Source organism: Glandiceps talaboti, chromosome 6 (assembly GCF_964340395.1).
Source record: "Glandiceps talaboti chromosome 6, keGlaTala1.1, whole genome shotgun sequence".
Lineage (NCBI taxonomy): Eukaryota > Metazoa > Hemichordata > Enteropneusta > Spengelidae > Glandiceps > Glandiceps talaboti.
This window is the reverse complement of record NC_135554.1, coordinates 20,244,229-20,269,319: the sequence shown is the minus strand read 5'-3', so window position 1 is coordinate 20,269,319 and position 25,091 is coordinate 20,244,229. Positions and strand designations below refer to the sequence as shown.

At 35.8% G+C, this 25,091-nt stretch overlaps 2 protein-coding genes across 3 annotated transcripts; one reads left to right on the top strand and one right to left on the bottom strand.

Annotated features, from left to right (window-relative positions):
- LOC144436937 (prolactin-releasing peptide receptor-like) lies at nucleotides 1–23,678 on the top strand. The gene is made up of 4 exons (XM_078125805.1): nucleotides 1–444; nucleotides 5,926–6,324; nucleotides 20,501–20,746; nucleotides 23,397–23,678. Exons 1-4 carry the CDS (start codon nucleotides 1–3, stop codon nucleotides 23,676–23,678), a joined length of 1,371 nt encoding a protein of 456 aa, XP_077981931.1.
- On the bottom strand, nucleotides 10,704–13,711 carry LOC144436651 (putative ATP-dependent DNA helicase RecS). Of its 2 annotated transcripts, XR_013480968.1 has the most exons (4): nucleotides 13,600–13,711; nucleotides 12,826–13,032; nucleotides 12,486–12,677; nucleotides 10,704–11,849 (listed from the first exon to the last, which is right to left on the bottom strand). XR_013480968.1 is itself a non-coding variant. In XM_078125489.1 (3 exons), exons 1-3 carry the CDS (start codon nucleotides 13,678–13,680, stop codon nucleotides 12,588–12,590), a joined length of 378 nt encoding a protein of 125 aa, XP_077981615.1. In that variant the 5' UTR covers nucleotides 13,681–13,711; the 3' UTR covers nucleotides 12,282–12,587. The 2 variants fall into 2 exon arrangements, 1 of the variants encoding a protein (XP_077981615.1); XM_078125489.1 differs by lacking the exon at nucleotides 10,704–11,849 and having other exon boundaries at nucleotides 12,282–12,677.
- Nucleotides 23,679–25,091: the final 1,413 nt, after the last annotated feature.

Below are 25,091 nucleotides of genomic sequence, written 5' to 3'. Positions count from 1 at the left end.
ATGGAATTCCATGACCAAAATAACAATACAATTACTCCAACGCTACCCTCTTGGTTACTGGATCATTTGCATCGACAAATCATTGCGTATATGCTGAATAGATCAGCTACAGAGGGAAAATACTGGGAAAGCAAAAACCTGAATGCAAATACCACAGAAGAGGAGTACTACGACGCTTACCGAGCACTTAATGAAGATTGGGTGACAGCTTTAGTCTGTGCTTTTAGTTTCAGTATAACACTTTCAATTGTTGGCAATATGATCGTGCTTGTCGTATTGTCGTGTGGTCGAACAAAATCGGACTTGAATCTTTTCTTGATAAATCTTGCCCTTGCTGACTTGACCATGGCCATTTTCTGTATGCCGTTCACGTTCACGACGATAATGTACGGGTACTGGATATTTGGAACTGGCATGTGTCCAACTGTAGTGTTTCTGCAACAGGTAATGAAAAATGTCCTCTTAATGTAACTACCAACATTGCCACATTGTGTTCAACGTGTGTCTAGTACAGTGGGTATGTATGTTTGGTTTGTGTGATACACGAGAAATTTGATGACAAGAGATTAGGCCTGAGGGTATTCATTTTTTGAAAGTTTCCGAAAGCTTCTGTATGTAAACATAGACAGACAGCGCTTTACACATCAATATACGTAGATGTCAGTGTCGTTGCAGACAGAAGGGTACAACGTTATCATATTCCCAAGTTGTGCATCATATTTGCGCTGCTCCTGTGTTGGTGAATGTATTTTGTAATATTGAAAGGAAAGGAATACAATTACATACTCATAAAATTTTCATCACGCTGTTATCTCTCACGCTTTACTACCTTAATGACCTGAGAAAATATAATCAATATCTCTGCTTGAGGGCAAAAGATGAAAAGTTATACAATTTCCCCACTTGCTGTGTCTTGAGAGAGATATTCATGTTGCAAGTTATTTGTTGTGCCACGTTTTTGCGAAATCTGATAACACATTTGAAAGCATGTTTGGGTGAATTTGGCCCTTCAATGTTTCATACAAATGCATGTGAGCTGAAAGAAAGTTCGAAGCGGCTCAATCGACTTATCGGTTTATCCCAGTCGTGAGTTTAAGAAAATACTGCGTGTCTTCGATGACATCAATATATTCTTCCTGCGTTGTTATTCCAGTTGATAGTATAAAAGGACATGTCTTGCCGTTGTTAGTACATCTATATTATATTACGTCATTGACGAAATTCAATCTAAATGTTATTTCTTTAAGGGGTATTTATTTTGGATTTTACATTTTAAAGACAACCCTGCTATATTTCCTACTTCAAAAAAAACACATTGTGAAACAAGTCCACTCGTGTTTGTAACTGAATAGTTTATATACGAACAGCTAAACGGTATATAAAAATATTGTTATTATAAGTACAATAACACACATTTTTCATATTTTTAAAATTATTTTGTATGTAATTTTTTGAGTTACAAACAAACAAACAAACAAACAAACAAACAAACAAACAAACAATGAATTCGTATATGTTGTTATATGTAGTTTTTTTTACAAGTAGGCAAACATAGCAGAGTTATACTATGAATTCAAAATCCAAAATAAATACCCATTTGTCATCACTAAGGCCATTTTAATACCAGGTTGGCAAGAGCAAGTAATGGTTGGGTGTGGTTCAGTAATTAGAATAATTCAGACATTTATTGATATGCTGCAAAAATACCTACTTCTCACTGTAAAGTCTGCTCACATCCTTTTATATAAAGGACATGGCAACACTAGGGGACTTTTTTCCGATTTGTGTATTAGTAATCTCATTTCCCTCACAAATACTACTAACTGTGCGTGTACGTCCACTTGATTCTACGAGATTCTATTAACAGATAACGGTTGTTGAAGATTGTTGAGGCGATGTTTTGATTACCAGTAGTAAATCTATCATGGTATATGACCACAACAACAAACAATACATCTACATATAACTAGTTTTTCAGAGTTTTAAATATATTTGATATAAATTGGAAGATCTTAAACCACTAAAACAACAAAAGGAGAACCGCCTACCACTTTCAAGCTTTATTTGGATAAATGTTCGCCACTCGCATGCATCCTCATTTGTTTGTAAGTTTTCACAACTTTTAAGATACTCATATAATTCTTCGAGTTTTATCATTTACAGTTGTTTGAAAAGGGGTATTGGTCAGGTGTAGTTTCTATCAGAAACCAATAGGCGTAAATGTAATACTAGTACAAATAGCTGTTAAATGGGAATGTGTATAGGAGGAGTTGGAATGGTTATGACACGAGGTGTCCATCCAGAGTGCCAGGGGAGGCAGATGAAACCTGTGGAAGTGATACTGGAGCCAGTAAAGAGTCAATAGGGGAAGGACGAAGTGGAATCGTTCGAGTGTCATTGAACAATCACCTATCAGATAGAGATTGAAAGGAGTGGGTGTGGGTAGGTGGGTAGGAGAGCGACGAGATGGTGCTTTAATGGAGTTTGTTGAAGAGATGAGGTATGGCAGAAAATACAGATAGGAGATAGAATTGTCGGTGGCCAAGTCGGTCGGGGTTCAAACCCATTCAGGGTTTGATTAAATTTACCACACTGTAGGTAAGAAGAGTGTCGTTCAGTTTGACTCTACCGAACAGCGCAGGTTTTCCCCCGGGTACTCCGGTTTCCTCCTGCATTACTACCATTAGTAACACTGAACCCATGAGGGATGGCCCTCACTAGATGGACTTCTTGGGAGACAAGTGATTATATACTTAAAGAACTATCCAGTATAAATACAAATAAAGAAGATAGATGACAAAATTACTATTCAAATGTTAGCTAAAACCAATCGTTTTAAATTGTCTTTTGTCCCATCCGCTCTCGGTTTTTAACAGCAGCCATTGTCATTCTTTTTAGTATCGTCTTGTTGTTTTAGTATGCTAGGGTAATGTACGTAATGCTGTCTTTTGTATTCTGTTTATTTTAGCTGCAAGAACTGTCGTTTTAATTTCCCCTAGTGGGATGAATAAACTAATTCTGATTCTTGTTATGGTAGGGGTTTAAAGGTATAAATGTTGAAAATTCTTATACTGCCAAACCTTCCTCTACCATAATAACCATGTTAAAATTGCATTTACCAAAAAAACCAATTTAGGTACATTGTCACAGCGGCGAAAAGTAACATTAACCAAAGTATGGACAAATCATTTACAGAATAAATCATTATCCGTCGTTATGGCTCAGTTGTAGAACCATTATAATTGTAAATTGTAATAGTTAATATAATATAATATACCGTTTATATTAACGACTACAGTAACTTCACAAAAAGATACAATATATCAAAGTAATTGTTCTCCTAATAGTTTGAAAATTGTGATGTGATTATAAAGTGGTTGTAATGTCGCTCCTAAAGATGTGTTATTTATGCGTTTCATGTAGAGATATAAACTACAGTTGTGTTAAATAGATTTGCGCATTTTATCGGCAAATGCGACATGCTAAAATACGACGAGTATTTCGTACGTGTTGTATCTTTGTTAACCTTTCTGTGGATTGATGATTCAGTAGTCCTGGAAATATGAACCTTATATAGCGACTCTAAATCTTGCAAAATATATCCTCAATTGTAAACGAAAACTGATATTAGGTACGACATGAAATTGTCACATGCATTACGCAAACTTTTCACAATTACCTGTACGTGTGTGAATAGCTAATGTAGTCAGCATATAAATTTTCGGATATTCCACCCAACACTGCAAGAAACGTTTAACCTTAGTCAAAAATATGATTCACTTTCTGAAATTCAATTGATCATGCCGAGTAGTCGAACTTAAGCTTCATACCTTCTCATCGCCTTTAAGCAGCGATTGAAACTCTTGTGCAATTCGCTCTTGGGTTCTACTGTATGGAGATTACAAATTATACATCGCCCATCCTATGAATTCAACATTTTGACTGAATACGACAGAAACTCTAATTTGCAAAAAATTGATTCAGTATCGCATTTTCCTTTCAATAGATACCTGTAACAATATCAGTACGGTAGGCATATATAACTATTCTTAGATGTTAAAATACTTCAATGTCAATGATGTACATACATTAGTACATCTTAAATTTTTGGCATAACCTTTGTAAGGTATGCAGTAATGGGACAGTATTTATCGGTTAAAAGCCATTTGTTACATAGTTATTTCGAAAATCAGCTGCATTAGCCATTCCATATTGTATTAATGGTTAAGTTATTCCTATACACTATTGATTGATTGTTTGAATAATCCAATGTTCTGTAGTAGAACAAGTCTAGTCTGGATATTGGTTCAGTGCATGCTAAATTAAATGATGGGGGGGGGGGAGGAGAGAGTGGACACACTCTTATAAACTTGAAAATCATAATCATCCGTACAGCATGCAGCATACGATAAATTTAAATTGAAGATTCCACACTGCCTGTTTTTTATCCTTAGTAGACGTGGGCGCAATGAATATAAATTTCTGCAGAGGCGTTTCATATTTACTCGATGGATTTGTAATCATTTTTGAAAGTATTTTCTTGCTTTTAACAGCTGAATTTTATAATTACTTTATTTTTAAGTTGTTTTGGTATTTCAGATTGCTTATGAACTGTATCGATCGGAATTGCAACGCTTTATGGAAGACTTTATCAATGCAACACCACTTATGTATTTGTGCTCGTAACTTTGGAACCCCTTACCAGTTACCATTCAATACTTGCATATTCATTTTTAGGTCTTGTAAAATTGAGATGTATAGTTTAAGATTGTAGTGTAATAATGAGCATATCAGGCGCGTCATCGTAAATCATTGGGTCACTTTAATATTAATAATAATAACAATGTATACTTTATTACTGCAAATTAAATTTGGCAATTGAAATACGATCGCTACGCATGTAGCGCTCAAATGCCCTAGTTTTGAACCAGGAGGGAACCGGATAATCGGGCGAAAACCTGTATTGTTCGGTATGGTCAAACTGTGCATTACTCTTCTTACATCCAGATTTGGGAAGTTTTTAATCAAACCCAGCCAACTCTTGCTAGCTTCAAACCCTGACTGCAATGGTAAGAGGCGCACGAGCTATACGCTAAGTCGACGATAACTCCATGCAATGAAGATATATTAGCGCTGGCACCCTATGACTAAACATTACCTTCGCATGAGTCGGTTCCTGGGCTCCCTGTGCATGAATGAACTTTATAGAATAAAAACATATATATCCGAAAGTATTACAGCTTTAAATCATGGGATCCTCACACGCACCCATTTTGAGAAATTTGCTGGAGAAAAAAAGGATTCACGGTATGTTTTTTCTTAGATTTAGATTAGTTAGGATTAACCATTCGTGATAATACTACTAATTCTGACCGACATAATTATATTTCTAGTTTCAAGGAAAAACACGTCCTTTACCAACACTATCTGTAACTGATGATGCGAAATGTATGCATTATTGAAGATTAGTACTAATAAGACAGAAATTAACTGCTTACCATAATTGCTAGTCAATCAAGCAGAAAATACTAACTAGAACGTCGGTGCCAATTGGACCCTGAAGGCTTAATAGAGTGGAACAACTGTTTTGATCAATGGCATTTGAAAAAACATTTCACGGTAATGTAACCACAGCTCATAATCAGTGAACCTAGCCGATAGTGTCAAAACACTTGTATGAATTACGTATTTTAAGGCGAAATGCTTGAGGGTTCACAAAAATGCATCATACCCTTTGCATAGATGGATTAAGATATTTCAAACAATTAGAAAGGACATAAACACAATCAAGATAAAGGACTGTATACAGAACAATCTTAATGTTTGTACAAAATAGGAATAAATACACACACGACCACGGAAAAAGGCCAAATATTACTTTTATCAAAGAAATACCTATGAATGTTAATTTTTTGTTATATTCAGGTGTCTGTGATCGTCAGCATTTATACCCTTACAGCGATTGGCATCGACCGCTACTACGCAGTCATGTATCCACTGAAAGTGCGAGTCACGAAGCACCGAAGCAAGATGCTTCTGGGAGGGATTTTCGTTGTTGCTGGTTCACTCGCTGTTGTCCAGACAGTCTTCACCAAAGCTCGTCGATCATCCCACGATGCTGACATACATTATTGCGATGAATGGAAGCCACAGACCCAGCTATACGAGTTATATGAAGTTTTCGTGGTGCTCAGTACCTACTTCCTTCCGCTGATTGTACTGATGTATACGTATGCCAGGATTGGGGCCAAACTGTGGGGTAGAAGCTTACCAGGCAACGCCCATAATAACAGAGACCGGTCGTATGCAGCATCCAAGAAAAGGGTAAGGCTAAAACAATTCTGATTTGTGTGGCAGTCACAATTTATATTTGAATTATAAAGACATCTGCATTGGGCGACCACACCCTTACGCAATTAGGCAAGTCTTTCCAATCGAATGTTACTCAGACAAAAATGTAAAAACTAAACTCAACTTAATGGCCTCAAGATGTCATATCTCTTTATGCAAGTATAATTTGTATATGTAACCAACGATTGGGAAAGTGCATTCTTGAAAGTCATGAAATGGATTTAGATACATACACAATTCTATACTTTTATCGTGATTGACAAGGCTTTGAAGTTCTAAATAAGGTGAACACGGGGTGTTTACCTTCTGAAGTCTATTCTTTTAATGTAATTACATTTTCAGTTATGGCAATGAATGATTGACAGCAATTGGGACATCTTCCTATGAATAACACGTCTGCTAGTAAATGGGGTTTTGAATACAATTATTCTAACATCACTTAAAGCCGGTCTTGGGTTCTGGTCTAGAGATTTATTTATTGAAACAAACAAATAATGTTCCTGGACAGTGTATGCGACATTGGGTAATGTCGCACAAGCATGACAGACAGGCTAAAAAGGTTTCTCCAGTTGGGAATGCTTTAACATCGTTTGTAACCTTCCAATGACGTTACCGTGCCATTGGATTATATGCAAATTATATATTTTGAAGTAACCCGATCAATTCTCTGGATGCTTATATGTATACCATACTACCCTGCCATTATATACACATTATAAATAAGTAACTGCTTAATTCACTGCAGGTGTACGTACATGTATATCACATTACCTTGCCCATTCGCTAATATGCACATTATACATACAGTAACCCGCTTAATTCACCATGTACTTACATGTGTATCACGTTACATTGCCCATTCAATAGTATGCAAATTATAAATGAAGAATCCCTCTTAATTCGCAGAATGCTTATACTGTTCGTATACCACAACCACACTACTTTGCCATTCGTTAATATGCAAATTATAAAATACAGTAGACCGATTCATTTATCTGCTACTCATGTACATTATATCATACGAGCCATTATGTTTGGATAATCCGCTTTCATATCTTAAATATTTGAAATCGTATTACATCGCAGGGGCCATAGTAGTACTTCGGAGTCTAAACTCATAGCACGAAACGATACATGCCGAGTGAAAGTAAGGGTACCAAATCATTTTTTATCATTTTACATTAGTTGAGCTGGTCTTACTTTTATCATTGTATTCGAGCTGGTCTTATTTTTGCTTTTATCATTGTATTCGAGCTGGTCTTACTTTTATCATTGTATTTTTAAATCATTTGTTATATATTTTATTGTGAAGCGGTTTGTTATTGTTTTGATGGAAGTCGCTATAGACAAATAAAGTATCATTATTAGTATTAAATACATATCATTTGGGATTATAGTTAGGTAAAATGCATTGTATTAACAAAAGGAAGAGAAACTTAATCTTGCGTCTTTAGAATTTGCACTTTCAACCTTGTCTTAGGGGAGAGATCAATAGCTCAATGTAGGATAACAAACTGAATTCTTGGGGGGGGGGATTTGAGCCACATTAGTTATCATCCTAAAAAAATGATTATACTTTTAATGGATCTATTTTTTACCCCTAAATACAAATATTTCTAAAACATGTCATCAAATTGAAAAATGGGAAGAAGTTTCGCAGTAATAACTGTATTGCACTAAAACAGTTTCAACAAAAGAACTATGTTTTCCTCTACATACTGGCTTTGTATTATAGCACTACATACTGATTTGGAATCGATTGTATTGTCTCAAACAACTTTTATTTTGGCCAATTTAGTTAGAAGGTGAGGGGGCCTGAGGCCCTACTAAAAGACTTCACTTTTTTTAGCTCCGCTGTCAGCGAAAGCTGCGCGGAGCCTAAGGGTTGGGTTAATTCTCCATTGTCGTCTGTCGTCGGACCTTCAACTTTTATACTTTCATCTTGCATCTTTCATGCATGGCCAATTGACCTGAAATTTGTTGTGTAGGTGTCTTAAGTTTGCTCACGAGAAATGTACTGGGTCATCAATATGCAAATTGGGTCTAAAAATAGAATATTTGGTAAAAATGCTTCAAAAATCTCCTCCAAAATTGCTGGGCCAATTGAGTTGAAATTTGTTGTGTAGGTGTCTTTGGATGAGCAGGTATAAGGCTGTTCAGAAAGTGGATTGGGTTTTTGTAAAATGGTGACTGTAATATTTTACCAACTTTCTAGGTGAAATGTGTTCTAAATAGTGTGTGCGAGTCGTCTTATGAAACCACTAACCACTTTACTACTTTGCTAAAACAAAACCGCATAGTGGAAAAGTTGAACAGCAGAACCACTTCTACTAAAAACAATAAACAAAAAACTGAACAAAACAGTGGAGCTATTCTGACCGATATGTCCATTGTTATCCTATGCTGAACTATTGATATCGCCCCTTAAATGGTAAAACTTGTGATTTGTTATATTAGATCTTACTATTAGCTCAAAGTCGTTATAGTATAACATCTTGGTATCCATCAATAACATGAAGAATATCATTATAAACTCGAATGATAGCTTTTTCTGTACTGTGATATTTACTTTGTGCAGACTGCATCTTTGCATATACACGTACAATCTGATTAAAATCTGATGTTAGATAGGCTGGTTTTCCTGTATTTACCTTTATTCCATCGTTATTGCGTCTTTTACGTTAGTTTTTTATTTTCCTGGACGAACGCCTTTCCAACTGATTAAAATCTGATGTTAGATAGGCTGGTTTTCCTGTATTTACCTTTATTCCATCGTTATTGCGTCTTTTACGTTAGTTTTTTATTTTCCTGGACGAACGCCTTTCCAACATCTGACACAGTATACTTGGATTTCACGTGTAAGTCTCGCCTTGCGAGCGAGCCAATCAGAGTGTTCGTTTCAATAATCGCCTGAGGTCAAATTGGAGGCATCGGAAACGCACAAACAAACAGCTTCCGTTGTAAACAACCCAGCGATCGTGCACTAGCGGAGCCCAGATGCATATAACGACTAACGTGAACAGGAGATAAATACCAAGTAGTGGTAAGTAAGCTGCTTTCCATTTACCAATTTCTTTTTGAATAACTGTTTCCCGTATTTGTCATAGAGAGTTTTGAGGCATGGGCCAGACAGCGCGCCTAATGAACTGCAGACCGGCCGTGTCTCCGTTCCTTGCCTCATCACAGCCCGGGGTATCACGGTCTCATGCTTAAAATGAACGTCACGGCAAATGGAGACGTAGCCTGCATCGACTAGTCGGTGCGCTGTGTCTTTAGCCAAGATTTGTTACGTTTCACTCATCTATTTCCAGATTATATTTGGGCCAATACTAAGTTATTGACAAGCTACACACCCTATGCCAGTTGAAATTTGCATGTTTTTTTTATGACATTGAAAGATTACAAAATCGCTTCTATATTGATATGACATATTTTGTGAATATGTCAAAAGAACCACCGTGAATTTACGCTATTGTTACCTCGTAAATGAAGACCAAATCGCTTAGGAAACAAAGATATTTTAACAAGATAAGAAATCGACCTCCATTACTGATAGGTTTTGTACACATCAACAGTGATTACAAATGCTAGCGAAAACGGTAATTAATAATGGTTAGTTAATGTGGTGCCATAAAACATTGACAAGTTGATCACATTACAGTGATTATGATAATGTGTTACCATATTGAATGATTATCAGTTCATCTTCAATTTCCAAACTATATCGACTTGTTGCAACAAGTGAGGAAATGTTTTGGCAACAGGAAACTGTATTATTGTGGGAACAAAATAATACTACACACAACGCTACTGTTACTCAGTATTTACTGTACCATATTTGAAGTATAAATAGTATTATTAGTACTGGTAAACTGTACACTACCTTATCATTGTATTTGAAATAATTTCATTTCTTTTGACAGAAAACCTGTGTCTTACTGTATTATATAGAATGTTTTCAACTCCACCCAAGAAAGCCCAGGACCCACTGAATACATGTGTGGTATGTGGGTTTGACTTTGAAGACTACTTTGTCAACAAACAAGGAAAAGAATTGAAGGGTAATCGAAGGAAAAAGAAATTAAAGGATGATGAGTTGATGACTTTGTCAACATGTGTGGCTGCAAGCCACTATAACGTACATGTGCATGATTTATTTTATCATCTATTTTGTGACCATACATTTTCCTGTCCTGTTTTATTGTAAAAAAAATTAAAGTTGCTGTTAACTAAAGAAGGTAGTGGAGATGTCATAATTGGTTAATTCCATAAAAAAATATACACAAGGCCGAGGTATCTGTTTGAAAATTTATTGTGTATTTTTAAAAAAAATGGATGGAACATGGTACACAAAGTAAATAGTTTGCATCTTTTGTAAAAGAAATAAAATTAGTCAAAAATACATGTTCTGTCTTATAAATATGTTGGATTCAAGGAAAAGTTGGTATGGTGGGTCAAGCATGTACAATGTAATTGGATTCAGTAGTACTATAGTCTTCTAGGTGAACAGATACTGAGGATATCATAAATGAGACAGGTACAGGTGCGACGGCAGGAATTAATCCTCACAGCTACTACTACAGCTTTCCAAGGAATCAACAACAGCATCTGACTCCAGACTACCTGACTCACTTGTGGCATCATCACTATCAGTTTTAGCAGCATAATGAATAAGATGGTTCTCAATATAATTTGACGTTGACAGACACTTACCACATTTACAATTGTTTTGGCACACATCACAACAATCGTGTTGTCCAGACTTACTTTTTATATTTTCAATATCTTTGTCTGAAGCAAAATTTTCAAATAATTTGAGTCTTCTGCATACAGAATCATTGACTATATACTTTTTTCAATTCTGGGCAACAATCACGCAACATTCTCCCATGATAGAGTAGAACAGAATGTGAAGATTTATTGTCTCTCCCAACCCTGCCAGCCTCTTATATGTAGCTTTTAATATCCAATGAAGGTCCATAGTGTATGACATGATGCATGTCCTTCATGTCAACACCCATCCCGAGGACTGTTGTGCAGAAAATTACACGAAACACTGATTCGGAATCTTTGGTTATTTCTGACAAATGTGAACTTGTGTATCCGTCTCACTATGATACATTCCAATGAACTGATCTGATTGTGGGTATTCCTCCCTAAAATAATGATATAATTTGGCTGTTGCATCAATTGAGGAATAATAAATGACAGTTCCTGGAAATACAGCACCATCTTCTCGCAGTTTATCTACCATCCAAAAGAAAACCGAGGGTATGTCACTTGGAATTTTGATAACAGCATATCTAACATTGTCTTTATTTGGACAGACATTAATTACTTTGTAACCTTCGACCATTAAACTCTCCTTGATCTTGTATTGTAAGCGTTTAGAAGCAGTGGCAGTAAGTGCTAGTACTCGGACATCGGGGAAAAATGAACGTAGTTCCCCAACATGTCCCCTTTGGCTGTTTTTTTTACTGACATCTGCTTTTTCACCCCTGAAAAATGATAATAAATTTAATAAAATACAATAATCGATGTGGATAAAGGTTAAAAAAATGACATCTGCATAATAGTGCTAGTTTTTCAGTCAGTAAATATAAAAAATTGTAACATGTTATTTTTTATTTATTTCATTTAGAAAACCTACAACAATCATGAAATACTTTGACTTTCAACTTTTTAAACTTCCTTTAAATTAATTACTTTTAAAGCATCCTAAACTGTGTAGCATTTCCGTTCAACAACATGTAATGTGGGTAGTTGGTTCGTTACATGTTAAAGTTTTCTATGGGCGGTGGATCATCTCTTCCAAATTTCAACTCATCCCACTCAACTTGCCCAAACTCTCTGCAATATAATTGTGCATATTATGTGACATCGTCGATGGTAATACATTTTGGAAGGTCAAAAATCATGCAAAACCACCACCTTTTGCTACAATATGCTGGCACATTTGAACATTGACTAGCCACTTATGTAAAATCGTTTAAATTTCAGTCTATGCACTTAATTCATTTAGACTTTTACAAGTGATGTTGGGGCGAGTTAATAATAGGACAAGATGAAATAAGAGGAGTTGAAATTGGGGTAAGATGAATCGCAATCTATTTTATGTCTTGAGCAACACTTACCATTTTGGAATGGTATGGACTTCATCAACTACCAACAACACAATTTTGTCACTTTTTTTTAATTGTTTCAATTTTATTTTGCTGTTTGAGGTAATCCTCTGGTTAGCCATAGAGGTACGTTGGTAACACGTTGCCATCAACAAACTCACTGGCTAGTCCTGCAGACTGTCCCCTTTCCGTCAACATTGATATCTAAAAAAATCAACATTCAGTGACTTTAAAATTGACATAGTGTACAGTGTGTCTTAATCAAGCACCAGAAGTTGAACCGGTAACAGTCCTATTACAAATAGGTCAAGAAAATAATACTAATTAATTGTCTTCGAGAGAGAAAGCTTACCTGGTCCTTCATAAGGGATACAAGAGGTGAAACCACCAATACAGTTCCCTGACTTGTCAACATATGTGGGTACATATGGTAAATCAAAGATTTTCCATATCCTGTTGGAAGGATTGCGAGGACATCATTCCCTGAAAGGAGGAATTGTAATGCCTCCTTTTGTGAAGACTTCATATCCTCCACTGCTACTCCAAATTGTTGAGAAACCTGTGAAGAATGGAAATGAGACAGTTAGACACAGTATACATAAGGTAGAGCACAGTCTTGCTAACGTGGCTAAAGTAATACCTGAACTATGACAGATGGAATTAGATAATCGTTTGGGGTTTTAAAAAAAAGAAAAAAGTAGTATTTCATATTTGGTGACACGATCACTAAAGGTGATCGCAATATTTTTTATTTGCTTTTAAATGTTGTGTCTATTTTGGCATTCCTTTATGAACGTCATTTTCGGCCAGATACATACTAGGCTTTATATGCATAAATCAAATTTAATAACAGAATTCTTTTAACATAAGTTGACAATTGATAGTTTCAACAATCATGCGTAAGAATTAAAAATGTCAAGTTGACCATGGAAGTAATGATTTGACCGAACACTAGCTAGGTAGCGGTAGTTGGTTTGTTATTGTGGAAGTTACTTGTGTTTGCCTTCGTACTACTACTAGTACAAGATTTTACATGCCGTTAACTTACAATTCTCAATAGCTTCTAACTTGTAGATATTCGATACAAGAGGAATTAATAATGAATGAAAAATGACCATTAACTTACGTCAATTATACACTCCGACTCTTCGTTTGTTTGCTGAGAAACGTTAACATCGTCTGCGTCCGACGCTGTCGCCATTTTCATAATGTGATGAACGTGCGCATGCGTACAATGTCGGCAGCCTCGCTCAAAATTGCCTAAGAGAGAACATTTCTGATTGGGTGAGCTCTGCGCTCGCAAGGCGAGACTTACACGTGAAATCCAAGTATACTGTGTCAGATGTTGGAAAGGCGTTCGTCCAGGAAAATAAAAAACTAACGTAAAAGACGCAATAACGATGGAATAAAGGTAAATACAGGAAAACCAGCCTATCTAACATCAGATTTTAATCAGTTGGAAAGGCGTTCGTCCAGGAAAATAAAAAACTAACGTAAAAGACGCAATAACGATGGAATAAAGGTAAATACAGGAAAACCAGCCTATCTAACATCAGATTTTAATCAGATTGATACACGTAGGTCATTGCTTTGTAGGTGATGATGAAGTTCATTTGATATTGAGTGGCGCTGTGAGTAGATCAGTTGCATATGTAAACATCACAAATGTATTACAAAAGCTTTGTAACACTTAGTGTAGTATTGTTTAAATGAATAATACAAGGTAGCACATCAATTGCATATCTATACAATGCATTAATAATGCTATTTGTTAGCATTAGCTGCTGTTAAGGTCAGCGTGCATACATATCCTAAAGATCTGAAATCTGTACATTTGGTATTCAGCACAGAATATATGTGTTCAAACATCCAACATACTAATGCTTCCGATGCCCAAGAAATGGTTATAAGACGTTGCTACTCAAATCTTCACAGGATGATTAAGCTGCCTTATTTATTCAGCTCAACATCATAGACATCCACATGTTTAATACATTCTTAATAGGTTCTTTGAGTAACGCTTTGATTCACCTCATTTCACTAGTGGTAGGTGTATATGAATTTGATCCTAAACTTACCCGCAGGTGCTAAATATAGAATGATAGTCCTACTCGCATCACATCACATCACATCACATCACATCACATCACATCTGTTAGTTTATCACATCGGTTCAAGTAACTATTTCAAACAGCAATTGCATAGTATCAGTGAGTACGTGAAATATTTGGACTTTTCGTGATAATACCTGTCTGTCTGTCTGTCTGTCTGTCTGTCTAATTTAATATTTGTTCCCTGAATTTCATTCGCTTTGTGTGACTTTTCGTTATTAATTTGTGTTTCTATATTTATTTCACTTTCGTTCATTACTTTGAATTCAGAGCCATCGACTCGTCAGAATATTCCCACCCTCGAAAAAACTACATTTCACTTTGATTCACCTTCTACCTTGCGTCAAAGTAAATAGACATACAGTATTTGAGACATGTGTGTTCACAGTTTTAAACTCGGCGATACCATGGGTCCTGAATTACGGTAACATTGTAAAACCACTTAATCTTGCTATGCATATAAACGTAACGGAATTGCTGAAGTATTGCAATTGTATTTAGACTTGGTACGTTGATGTTTAATTACCCGACAGCGGAAAAGTTCATTAGTGCTCGTAGTCCTAATGGCGTATCTAACTCTGTCTCTAGGTGCATTCTAACATAAGGTAATCGATTTTACGCCCCCGACGATTCTCTTGACTGTAATTCCTACCTCCCCTAGAGTAGCAAGACGTGCTACTATAAAGTAAGTGGACACCATTGATTGTGATACATCCCATTAGATACTTTTCAATTTTGTGTATTGCATAATTCAAACTACAGGTCTCAAATTTCCATTCCGTGATGATTTGAGTAACAGAATTGTGCCGATGGGAAGAATTGAATCTTGCCGGGCAACATTCTTGTAATGTGTGCACTGTCAAGATTATCGATCGATGGGTATGTCTTGTGAATGATCTTATACATTTTAAGTGCATCAAATGACAGGGATACCGCTGAGGAATGGAAACAGGTCAGCTAAAGCAAATGGTGCATGTGAAGGAGAAAAAAACCCATTTTATTTCAGAAAAGTACACACACATTTGCATATACATTGTTTATAAAAACGCAATGGGGTCATGTTGGTTGTGATTTTCTGTGAACCACGACATTACACTAAAGAAAGGCCACTACTAAAAGAGCGCTAAATTACTTCGTGTACTTTATGTTTCCATTAAGTATGCCCTGCACGACATTTTGAGTAGCAATTAATTCAATCAAATTTGCATTTATCGTCGAAAGGAACCCACTGAGTTGATAACACTGTACTCAGAGGGTTAATAACCTAAATGACATGACCATCCCTAGGTGATTGTCCCTTCAATGAACGCTTCCTTTAACTCTACTTAATCAAATTTAGATTAGATTATTATATTGGCTTAGAGGACGATAGGTTTAGCTCTTTAGCCGGACTTTAAACCAGTACGTACATACTTAAGCTACCGATTTTGAATATCAAATCGCATATCCATAAGTAAAATGCTGTTCTATTGGTGTCATAAAAATATCAGTCACATTTATATTATGTCTACTGTTCATATAAGAACATGACTGAATACTGCGCGCGCATATATATATATATATATATATATATATATATATATATATATATATATATATATATATATATATATATATATATACGCACACAGACGCACACATATAGACACAGACAGACAGACAGACAGACAGACAGACAGACACACACACACACTCATATATATATATATATATATATATATATATATGTGTGTGTGTGTGTGTGCTTAAACTGTTGACTTTTAGTGAAAACGAAGCAATGTCGTATTTGTCCAAGACTTTTTACATGGAAATTAATAGAAATCTAATCTCGTCTCAAAGTTTCTGAGTAAAAGGAATAGTTTGCAGTTATTCCCTTTCTATGAACTGTTTTAAAAAACCCAGAAAAACCCAATTGTTCTCAATTTATATATGGAGGGCAAGTATTAATATAAAAGTTGACTTAACCATATTTATTATCCATCTTTACAAGCGGGTGAATACGTTTTTTTTTCTTTTTACACGAAACATTGATGCCCTTATTCAAGTCCCATTATGGCAATGAGAGACATTTCGCGTTAAAATTCCGGGGCTAGTTCCCAATTATGAGTATTCTCTTTGAAAATGGCCAATTTATATAGAGGTTTGTAAAGCACATTGACTTGTTTTGCAGAAATGTACTAAATGTGTTTGAGTAAAGTGTGACATATTTTTGCTTACACGCTACTTCGTTTCCCTCCAAACTTGTCGTAATTGCCATATTCAAAGTTCAACACTTTAGCACTTTAGAACGAACGGTAAAGTCACGAAAACTATTTCATGTAACAGAAAGCATACTAAGAACAGGTATGATGAAAGTCACGAATTTTTCATTACTGCCACGATTATATCGGTTAGTTCACTGTAAGGTTTTAATACCCGGGAAAATAAGTGACACAAATTATTTAACGAAAAGTGTGTATCATACCCTTAAGTCGAATTTTGCTATATCATTAGTCAGGTGTAAGACATAATCAGTGTATGTCTTTGAGTTGAATGTAAAGCTGGTAAAGATGCATGACCACCTCTTCATTTGCGATTTCTGTAATGTGAGAAAGATGGTAGGGTGGTATGATATGTATGGATTAATGATATTAACTATATTCTGATGGTAAGCTTATACAGAATATGCTCTGTTTAAAAAGATCAGGAAACGACATGGTGTATATAGTGAAACTTTTATATTCATTGATCAAACCTATTTTGTTTCCATTCGGGTACAACTTACACATTGATGTTTACTCTGCACACATACACGCACGGTTTTTGTAAATGATACGTCGGCGTAGTTTGAGCGCTGTATATGTATGTATTTGAGTTAATAAGTCATGTTTTCCCACTACCACGCTGGCCATCAATCATTTTTGCCGATGATTAAAACACAGCATTGACATTTATCGATTGAAGTCATTGGCTCGAAAAGACACGAATGATCAACACTTGTGAAATTCGTACGAAATGATCGTAACCGTAGAGGTGGACCACATTATTTAGATCATACGAGATATATAAACATATTCCATATCATGTTAGGCAGGTGTGGAGAAAAACAATGGACCAAATTTCCAAAGCCCTTGTTAGCTACCATAATCGGGAGGTATTGTAAATTTTTTTATCTCTGTTTGAGTTATGATGATAATTTCTGGTTTGCAGATTCAAAGTAATTACCCGTCAGTAGATTCATGAAAAAAATTGTGTAGAATATTGTTATCGGCTCTTTCAAAGGACTTCCGTGATTTTTCTTCATTAGATAGTTTTGTGTAAGAATAATGCAGCGTACTTTTTTATCTGATTACGATCAGAGTCAATGTTGTCGGTCACTGAAGAAAGTCAATTATGCCAGTGCTAGTGGTGAAACACAATGAACTTATCAAGGTTTAACTTTTTCAATTTAACTGACTTGAAATTCAGAGTTTTGGGTATTCGCTAATAGCTTTTAATCGGACGAGGACCGGAGAGGGCCTTGGAATAGAATATGTCCGTGTGCCCGTCTGTGACCAGCCAAGCTCATTTCATGCAAACTTGTAACAAGGGTGACATGCCATAATATCATTGCGGGCATATGCGCACGCGCACGTTTATTTTGGTGGCGTGACATTGTCAGATTTGAAGGTATGATGGCTACGATACGTTTGTTGTAAGAATACTCTATAGTCATATTTTAGGGGCTTAGACTATTTCATTGACGAAGTCTCGTTATAGTTGTTTAGTATATTGAATGCGAAGGGATCTGTTTCGTGCGCAATGAATTGTATTATTGTCAAGTGGCATTCCCTGAGCGAAAGTTTGAAATATAGAACCTATATAGGATCGGTAATTGGAGCTGATGGACAGGTTTGAATACAAGAAAGGTTAAATGAAAGGTTCCGACAAGCCCTAAGGTTTTTGTCTAAGAACAGCAGAAGTGTGCTTATCTGCAATATTGATCCACTGTTGTTCAATGCTCTAAGTTTCCAACCTACGGGAAGACTGCATTACGTTATTTCAACAGCCCAATGAAATTCCAAATGTATGAAAATCGTAGAGTTCGACATGCTGTAACTGTTTTATTCATACCAAATGTATAAATGTTATTATTACATATTTACCAGCGATTACTTGCACTACTGTGCGCGCATGTATCAGTGGTATTTGCAAAACAGTGCAACGCCGAAAACATTAGAGAGGTTTTCTATCCACGTAGCCTCATAGTTACATGAATCGAAGCAACCCATGCGCTCTGTATCAGACGATGCCACGTCAAAATGTCGGTCTACACGTTTTTTATTTAAAAATAAATAAAAAACGTGTTAAGTTTTCGTCATTTTTCTTCTATTAAATGTCGTATTTCTATATCAAAGTTCAGAAACATAACTGTAAACTAATAGTTGGGTTTTCGTTGGGTAGGTGCCGGAAAAAGGGAAAAATACCGACAAACAAAGTCATGCGTGTGGCCTTCTGTACAGAAGATGAGAGCGCACGCATGCACATTCCACTGTTTGTGTTCTGAACAAGTAACTAAACACAACTGTAAACTAAAGTTCTAAACACAACTGTACGTGTACGCGTCATTACATGTACGCCTGCACGATAATGCTCCTGTACACGTACCTCTCTAATATACATTATTGTATATCGATATGCAAATGATGACGCAAGCATTCCTTGTACTCGAAAGCGCGCGATATCAGTACTTTTTGAACTGGAAATTTCGCGTTTTGGATAAACTTATGACGTAACTATAGCAAAACCTCGTTCCGCGTGTGTTCCATCCAAGTGTGGGTACGCAGGGTATTTGCACTCGTGCTTACAGTTTTTACTGCTCAACTTCCACTTGCTGCGCTCGTAAAAGTACGGCCGCACAGAACACTGCAAGCACGCGTGCAAATACCCCAGAGTACGTCACACTAGCACTGACGCTTAATGGGGTCCTAAAATGTTTCAAGTTTACTTATCATCGTCGCAGATTTCTGATATGGTCATGAATAATTTGATTGGCTATTGCTAATATGTAATTATTTGCCGTACTAAAATGGCATTTAAAAATAACAAGTATACTCCACAATCCGACAATTGAAAAGAAATTAAAGTGTTTTTTTATCGAATATACAATACTAAATTGGAATACTTATCGGCACTCGAACTCGAGGACTGAATGAGTTGACTTTTCTGAGACGATTCTAATGAACGGTTTCCTTTAATGGCGACAGGTCTCTTCAATACGCCAAGGCAATTTTATTGAAAAGTGCACGAATACTTGATAGCTGAAGAAATGCCGCATGAACTCACATGTTCACCCTTCCGTTTGAGGTTATTGTTATCTGTTGAAGGGTTCTTTTAAGGAGAAAAAGGTTTATTACAGTAAAATGTGTCTGTGATTGGTTTTTACAACCTCTCCTTCAGATGAGTCCAATAGTTCGTTCTCATCCATGACAAATTTGTCTTTATTCATATCCCTATTATTACCTAATACCAACTCCAGCTGAAAACTCTGATGTTAGACTACATTACAATTTCGATTTCACAGGAAAATTTAAGGTTGGATGGAATTTCATGATGAATTGATGGTAAAATTATTATTTTTGGATTTTGGCGCTATACAAATGTTTACTTTATCTGACTTTATCTTAAAAGCTCTTTAATGTTCACATTTCACAACTCATGTCATAAAACTGTTTCAATTTAGTGTCCTGTGTTATCAAACAACGTGTTGCCTAAGTATATTTTCTGTAAACTTGATATCAATATTAATTAGAGACTGAAAGTAGTTGAATTTATATAAGATTATCTCAGCAGTTCTTTACACAGACACTTCTTGACAGTTGTTGACTGCAAAATGTAGAATATATATCTATAAAACTGCATGTGAGCGCCTACTCATCATAAAGTTCTTGTTTATAGGTTGTGAAAATGCTAATAGTGGTAGTGGTCACGTTTGCTGTTTGCTGGTTGCCTCTTCATATCTTCAACTTGGTGAGAACGTTTGATATATACTTCTACGACAATGGTGATCCGTTATTGCAAGACAAAATGCGAAAGATTAATGCATGTGTGCTGTGGTTGGCGATGTCAAATAGCTTCATGAATCCAATTATTTACAGCTTCTTGAATGACGGCTTTAGGGTAAGTATTGAATGGTATTATTATGTGTGTGTGTGTGCGTGCTGTTGTTGTTGTTGTTTTTGTTGTTGTTGTTGTTGTTTTTTGTTGTTGTTGTTGTTGTTGTTCATGCTTGCACGGCCCTGTTAGTATTTACCATATCCGGTGTCATATGTACCATCTCTGGACATGAAAGAACTCAACTATAGTCTTACAATGTCACATTATGAAGAGTATGTGATATGAAAGACATGTCTTAATTTTAAAATGTAACCAGGAAGAAAGATAAGACATAACATCTCATCATACCAGATGAAGGTCATATATGATAATGTGGATTTAGAAACTTTAAATGTATCTCTATATTATATTTCCTGAGCAATTATGAACTTACAAATAGTGGATTTGTATGACAGCAAATGACCGCAATTGCTTACAAATTTGAAAAGGTCAGACGTAAGAAGTGTAAGTATAGAAAAAAACAACAATATGTTCCCTTGGGGCCAATTTTTAAGAAATTTGTATGTTAGAGATATGTCTTGGCACGAACGCACGGATGTAATGTCTATATCCCCTCCAAATTTCATCCTTTGGGAATAATCATAGTATTTTTAACAGCAAAATTGGTTTAATGCTTGAACCAAAGAATATGATTGTATGCATCGGTTTGCATATTCTGCAGTACTTACAGAAGGGATTTGTCATAAAGATACTCCCAGTGGCTTCTAAACTTGCATTAATAAGAGCCTATGGGCCTATTCCGCCATAGGTATTGTAGTGACAGTCAGTGTTTCGCCTCTTGAAATATTCGTTTATCAATTGGGCGACTTCGAACTTTTTTTATGGCTGTGTGGGCAACACACATGTACGTGATGTAATATAAAATACAGTATTTTACTTATTTTATAGTAAAGAAATGTCGACGTTTATCCGAGATTGTAAATCCTAACAAGCAACGTGCATTTACTAATTTGAAAGAAAATCACACTATATTAGTGCAATCGACGCCGTAATTCCTACCCCAGTCTTATATAATCCGTGAATATGGTAGATGAAGTACGTGTAATTCGGGGCATAGCAGCCCGCCATGAATTTTGACTCGAACATTAAATGTTTGCAATACGTAAACAGTTTTTCCACGATACATTATGCAACGGCTACTACGTGCTAGGTATTAGAAACGAAATGAAAAGATACTGTATCACAAATGTTACTCTCAGATACAAGTTTGAATCCAACGATTATCACTGAGATATATGTACACATTGATTCAATTATAATTTAAATGTTAAACTGTTTTAGGTTTTTGGCATTTGAAAATAACATTAGTATTGGCAGATTTTCTGTCTCAAAATGTTGAAAACGATGCAAATTTGCAACATGTGTCATGTTTAGTCACTGATAAAATAATATAATGAATTTCAAATGTTGCTATTCATAAATATCGTCAACAATATAGCAATGACGTAGATAATCGTTTAGGCAGAGAAAGTAAATCAAGCAGGATGGTTCTCTAACAGCTGGAGTTGAACAACATATGTGATGTTCGAAGGCGCTTATATTAAATAATCCTTACTTTGAAGTGTATGTAGCGCAAGCAAGTTCACAGGAAAATTGCTGATACCAGTTTAGAGGTATAATACTTTCTGCTGCATTGTTCAATCTAACATTGAGAAAGAATGCACCATGGGAACCAATATTCAACTCTCTCCAAACTTTGTCGTACGAAAGCTAGTGTCTGGCTCTTATGAAATAAAATAACATTGTAAGTTTCACTATTTGCTTTTAAGGGTAATCGTAAATCTATTTTCCCATAGCGGTAACACAGTAATCAGCGGTAATTTTTAATTCTGAAATGGGTTAATTTTCATACTTACTTTATTTCAAAACCAAGACTTCTGAGATGTTAGCAGAATCAGAGCCGCTAAAATATCCTTTTCAATATCATGCTTTTGTTATGCTATCACAGTGCAGGATTCCCAAGTAGCTGAAACTAAATATTAAATTCATTCCATATGCATTTGCCACGTAATCTGACAGCCTTTATGGTTAGAGATTACGTTTACTGTTTCAATCAATAAATTTCGGTATCACTTTTCCTACTAACAATTGAAACAACTCGATCTTTGCCCTTTACTCTACGCTCAGAATTCCTCGTTGTATAAACATCAAACATATTGTGATTACTTCATAAGATAGTGTCGTTCATTTGTTGCATATCACGATACGGAGGTTATGCAAAACAATTACTGCACGTCACAGACCTACAAATAGTGTCTTACGGATTGAGTTTGCTGATCCCTGTAAGGATTCTTTCCATTACCGATAAAATAATTGTGTAGACTTTGACTGGGGATATTGTGACGTGGCTAGTCTTGTTAGACCGGAAGAAAGTGGAACGTGCTGAGTGCCAGAGTGGGTAATCCTTATGTTCAGTAAGACTGGCAAAACATTAAAGACACTGGATCTTTCAAACAGACATGTTGTTTGATTGAAAGAAACAACACTACGTCAACCCCCTAGTAGGAATGAATCAATGACTTATTGAAAGTCAGCCTATATGACTGAAAGATTATGTCAGATGACTGACTTATGTGCAAGCCATCTGAGAGAATTTAGTGTTGTATTCTTGTAATTATATTCCTTGTTCCCCAAAATACTTTCTAATATATAGTAGTTTCCTTTGTTCTGTTTTCAGACTGATATGAAGGACATCTTCACTCGTATCTGCTGTTGTAGAGGAAGACGACGACGAACCGCATTTTCGAACTTAAGAAGGAAGTCTAAATCGAGATCTCTCTCTTCTTCTTCATCCTTCTTGGCACATTCCCAGCTGAACAGATTCCTAACATTGAAGACTCAACGACCTGCAAGAGAAACAGGAGTAAATCAAGATATTGAACCTAACGTCATCTGTGGCATGTCCAATCTCCCAGCTATGGATATGAAAGCAAAGGGAAATGAATACGTAATATGTTGAGGCGATATAACACACACACACACACACACACACCCATCCATACACTTAGTCGCACATACATGTACATATATACATACGTACGTACGTGCGCGCTTGCATACATACATACATACATACGTACGTACGTACGTACGTATACGTACGTACGTACATACATACATACATACATACATACACACACACATACACACACACACATACATACATACATACATACATACATACATACATGATGTCCCAATGATAATTTATTTAATGCTAATATTGCGTGATAATCTTTAGTAGAGAGCATTACATTCACTATTCTCTGTGGAAATTAAGCCGACTTTGAAATGTTGAAAATGTTAAGCATATTTAGTAATTCATAGCTGCCAGCATCAATATCATTAAACAATTTTTTCATTCAAGGTGTCTTTTTCTTTGTCTGATCCAGCCGAACGTTTATTTAAACTGTAGATAGTTGACATTCCCGACGAGTTATCACAAAAAGAAGTATATTATGAATAGTGATTGCTATCGAGGGAATAAATACAATCTATTGTAGGTTCGTTCTAATCTTTTCTCCTTTCAGTGATCATTCATGTCTAGTCATGAATAAGAAAAAGATGACTGATTTCTTGAGTTTGTACCACTGTACAGACATTTACGTCGTGTAATATTCATGTGTACATTTTAAATTCTCTGTGAATGGTTACAGCTGCATATTATTATATAGCATTTATGAAGATAGGTCTATGTATTATTAAGTATGGAGGAGGAAATATCAAATTGCAATGGATTTTAAGACTGCGCTAAGATGCAGTTACACAATTAAAATGAATACGTAATGATCTAGTATAACATGTTGATTGATAGATAAAATTCACACACATTACTGAGAAAATTACAACGAAGTGGATTGAGATACTATGCTCTACAGTGACTGTTTTAATATAATACAATATACTGTGCATAGATGTGTCTTCACACAAAAGATAAACATATTAATATTCAAAATCTACTCTAAAGTCATTTGTGACTTTCTATCTTCGCTTTGCTCCAGGACTGTAGCGACAATGGGCTTTAAGGAAAGTGAGAATCTATTGATTCTAAAGGCCCAATTTCAGATTACCCATCATCTAAATTGTGTCAATAGACGCTAACATTTTCTGAATCATAGGGAAAAGTTCCTGTAATATAACAATGATCAGTAACAGTTTACTTTATAGGTTACTGGTGACGTTGAAAACGTGTGCGAAGTGTTGCTTGCCTGACAAACAATATATCGATCAACAGTCAAGCCAGGTGTGTAATACTATTAGACTAACAAGCCAACAGGGCGTACAGTGTCTCCAATGATCGTCGTCTGCAAGTTGGTTGTCAACTAACCAAGACAACGTCTCTGGTTTACCGTCATTGTATTGAAGATCGCTC

Excerpts from the sequence above, each read along its gene's own strand:
- LOC144436937 (XM_078125805.1), top strand. The coding sequence starts at position 1 with ATGGAATTCCATGACCAAAATAACAATACAATTACTCCAACGCTACCC. Across the intron at positions 445-5,925 it reads CTGTAGTGTTTCTGCAACAG|GTGTCTGTGATCGTCAGCAT; the intron begins GTAATGAAAAAT and ends TGTTATATTCAG. Across the intron at positions 20,747-23,396 it reads GTATTGAATGGTATTATTAT|ACTGATATGAAGGACATCTT; the intron begins GTGTGTGTGTGT and ends TTCTGTTTTCAG.
- LOC144436651 (XM_078125489.1), bottom strand. The coding sequence starts at position 13,680 with ATGAAAATGGCGACAGCGTCGGACGCAGACGATGTTAACGTTTCTCAG. Across the intron at positions 13,033-13,599 it reads AGTCGGAGTGTATAATTGAC|GTTTCTCAACAATTTGGAGT; the intron begins GTAAGTTAATGG and ends CATTCTTCACAG. Across the intron at positions 12,678-12,825 it reads TATCCCTTATGAAGGACCAG|ATATCAATGTTGACGGAAAG; the intron begins GTAAGCTTTCTC and ends TGATTTTTTTAG.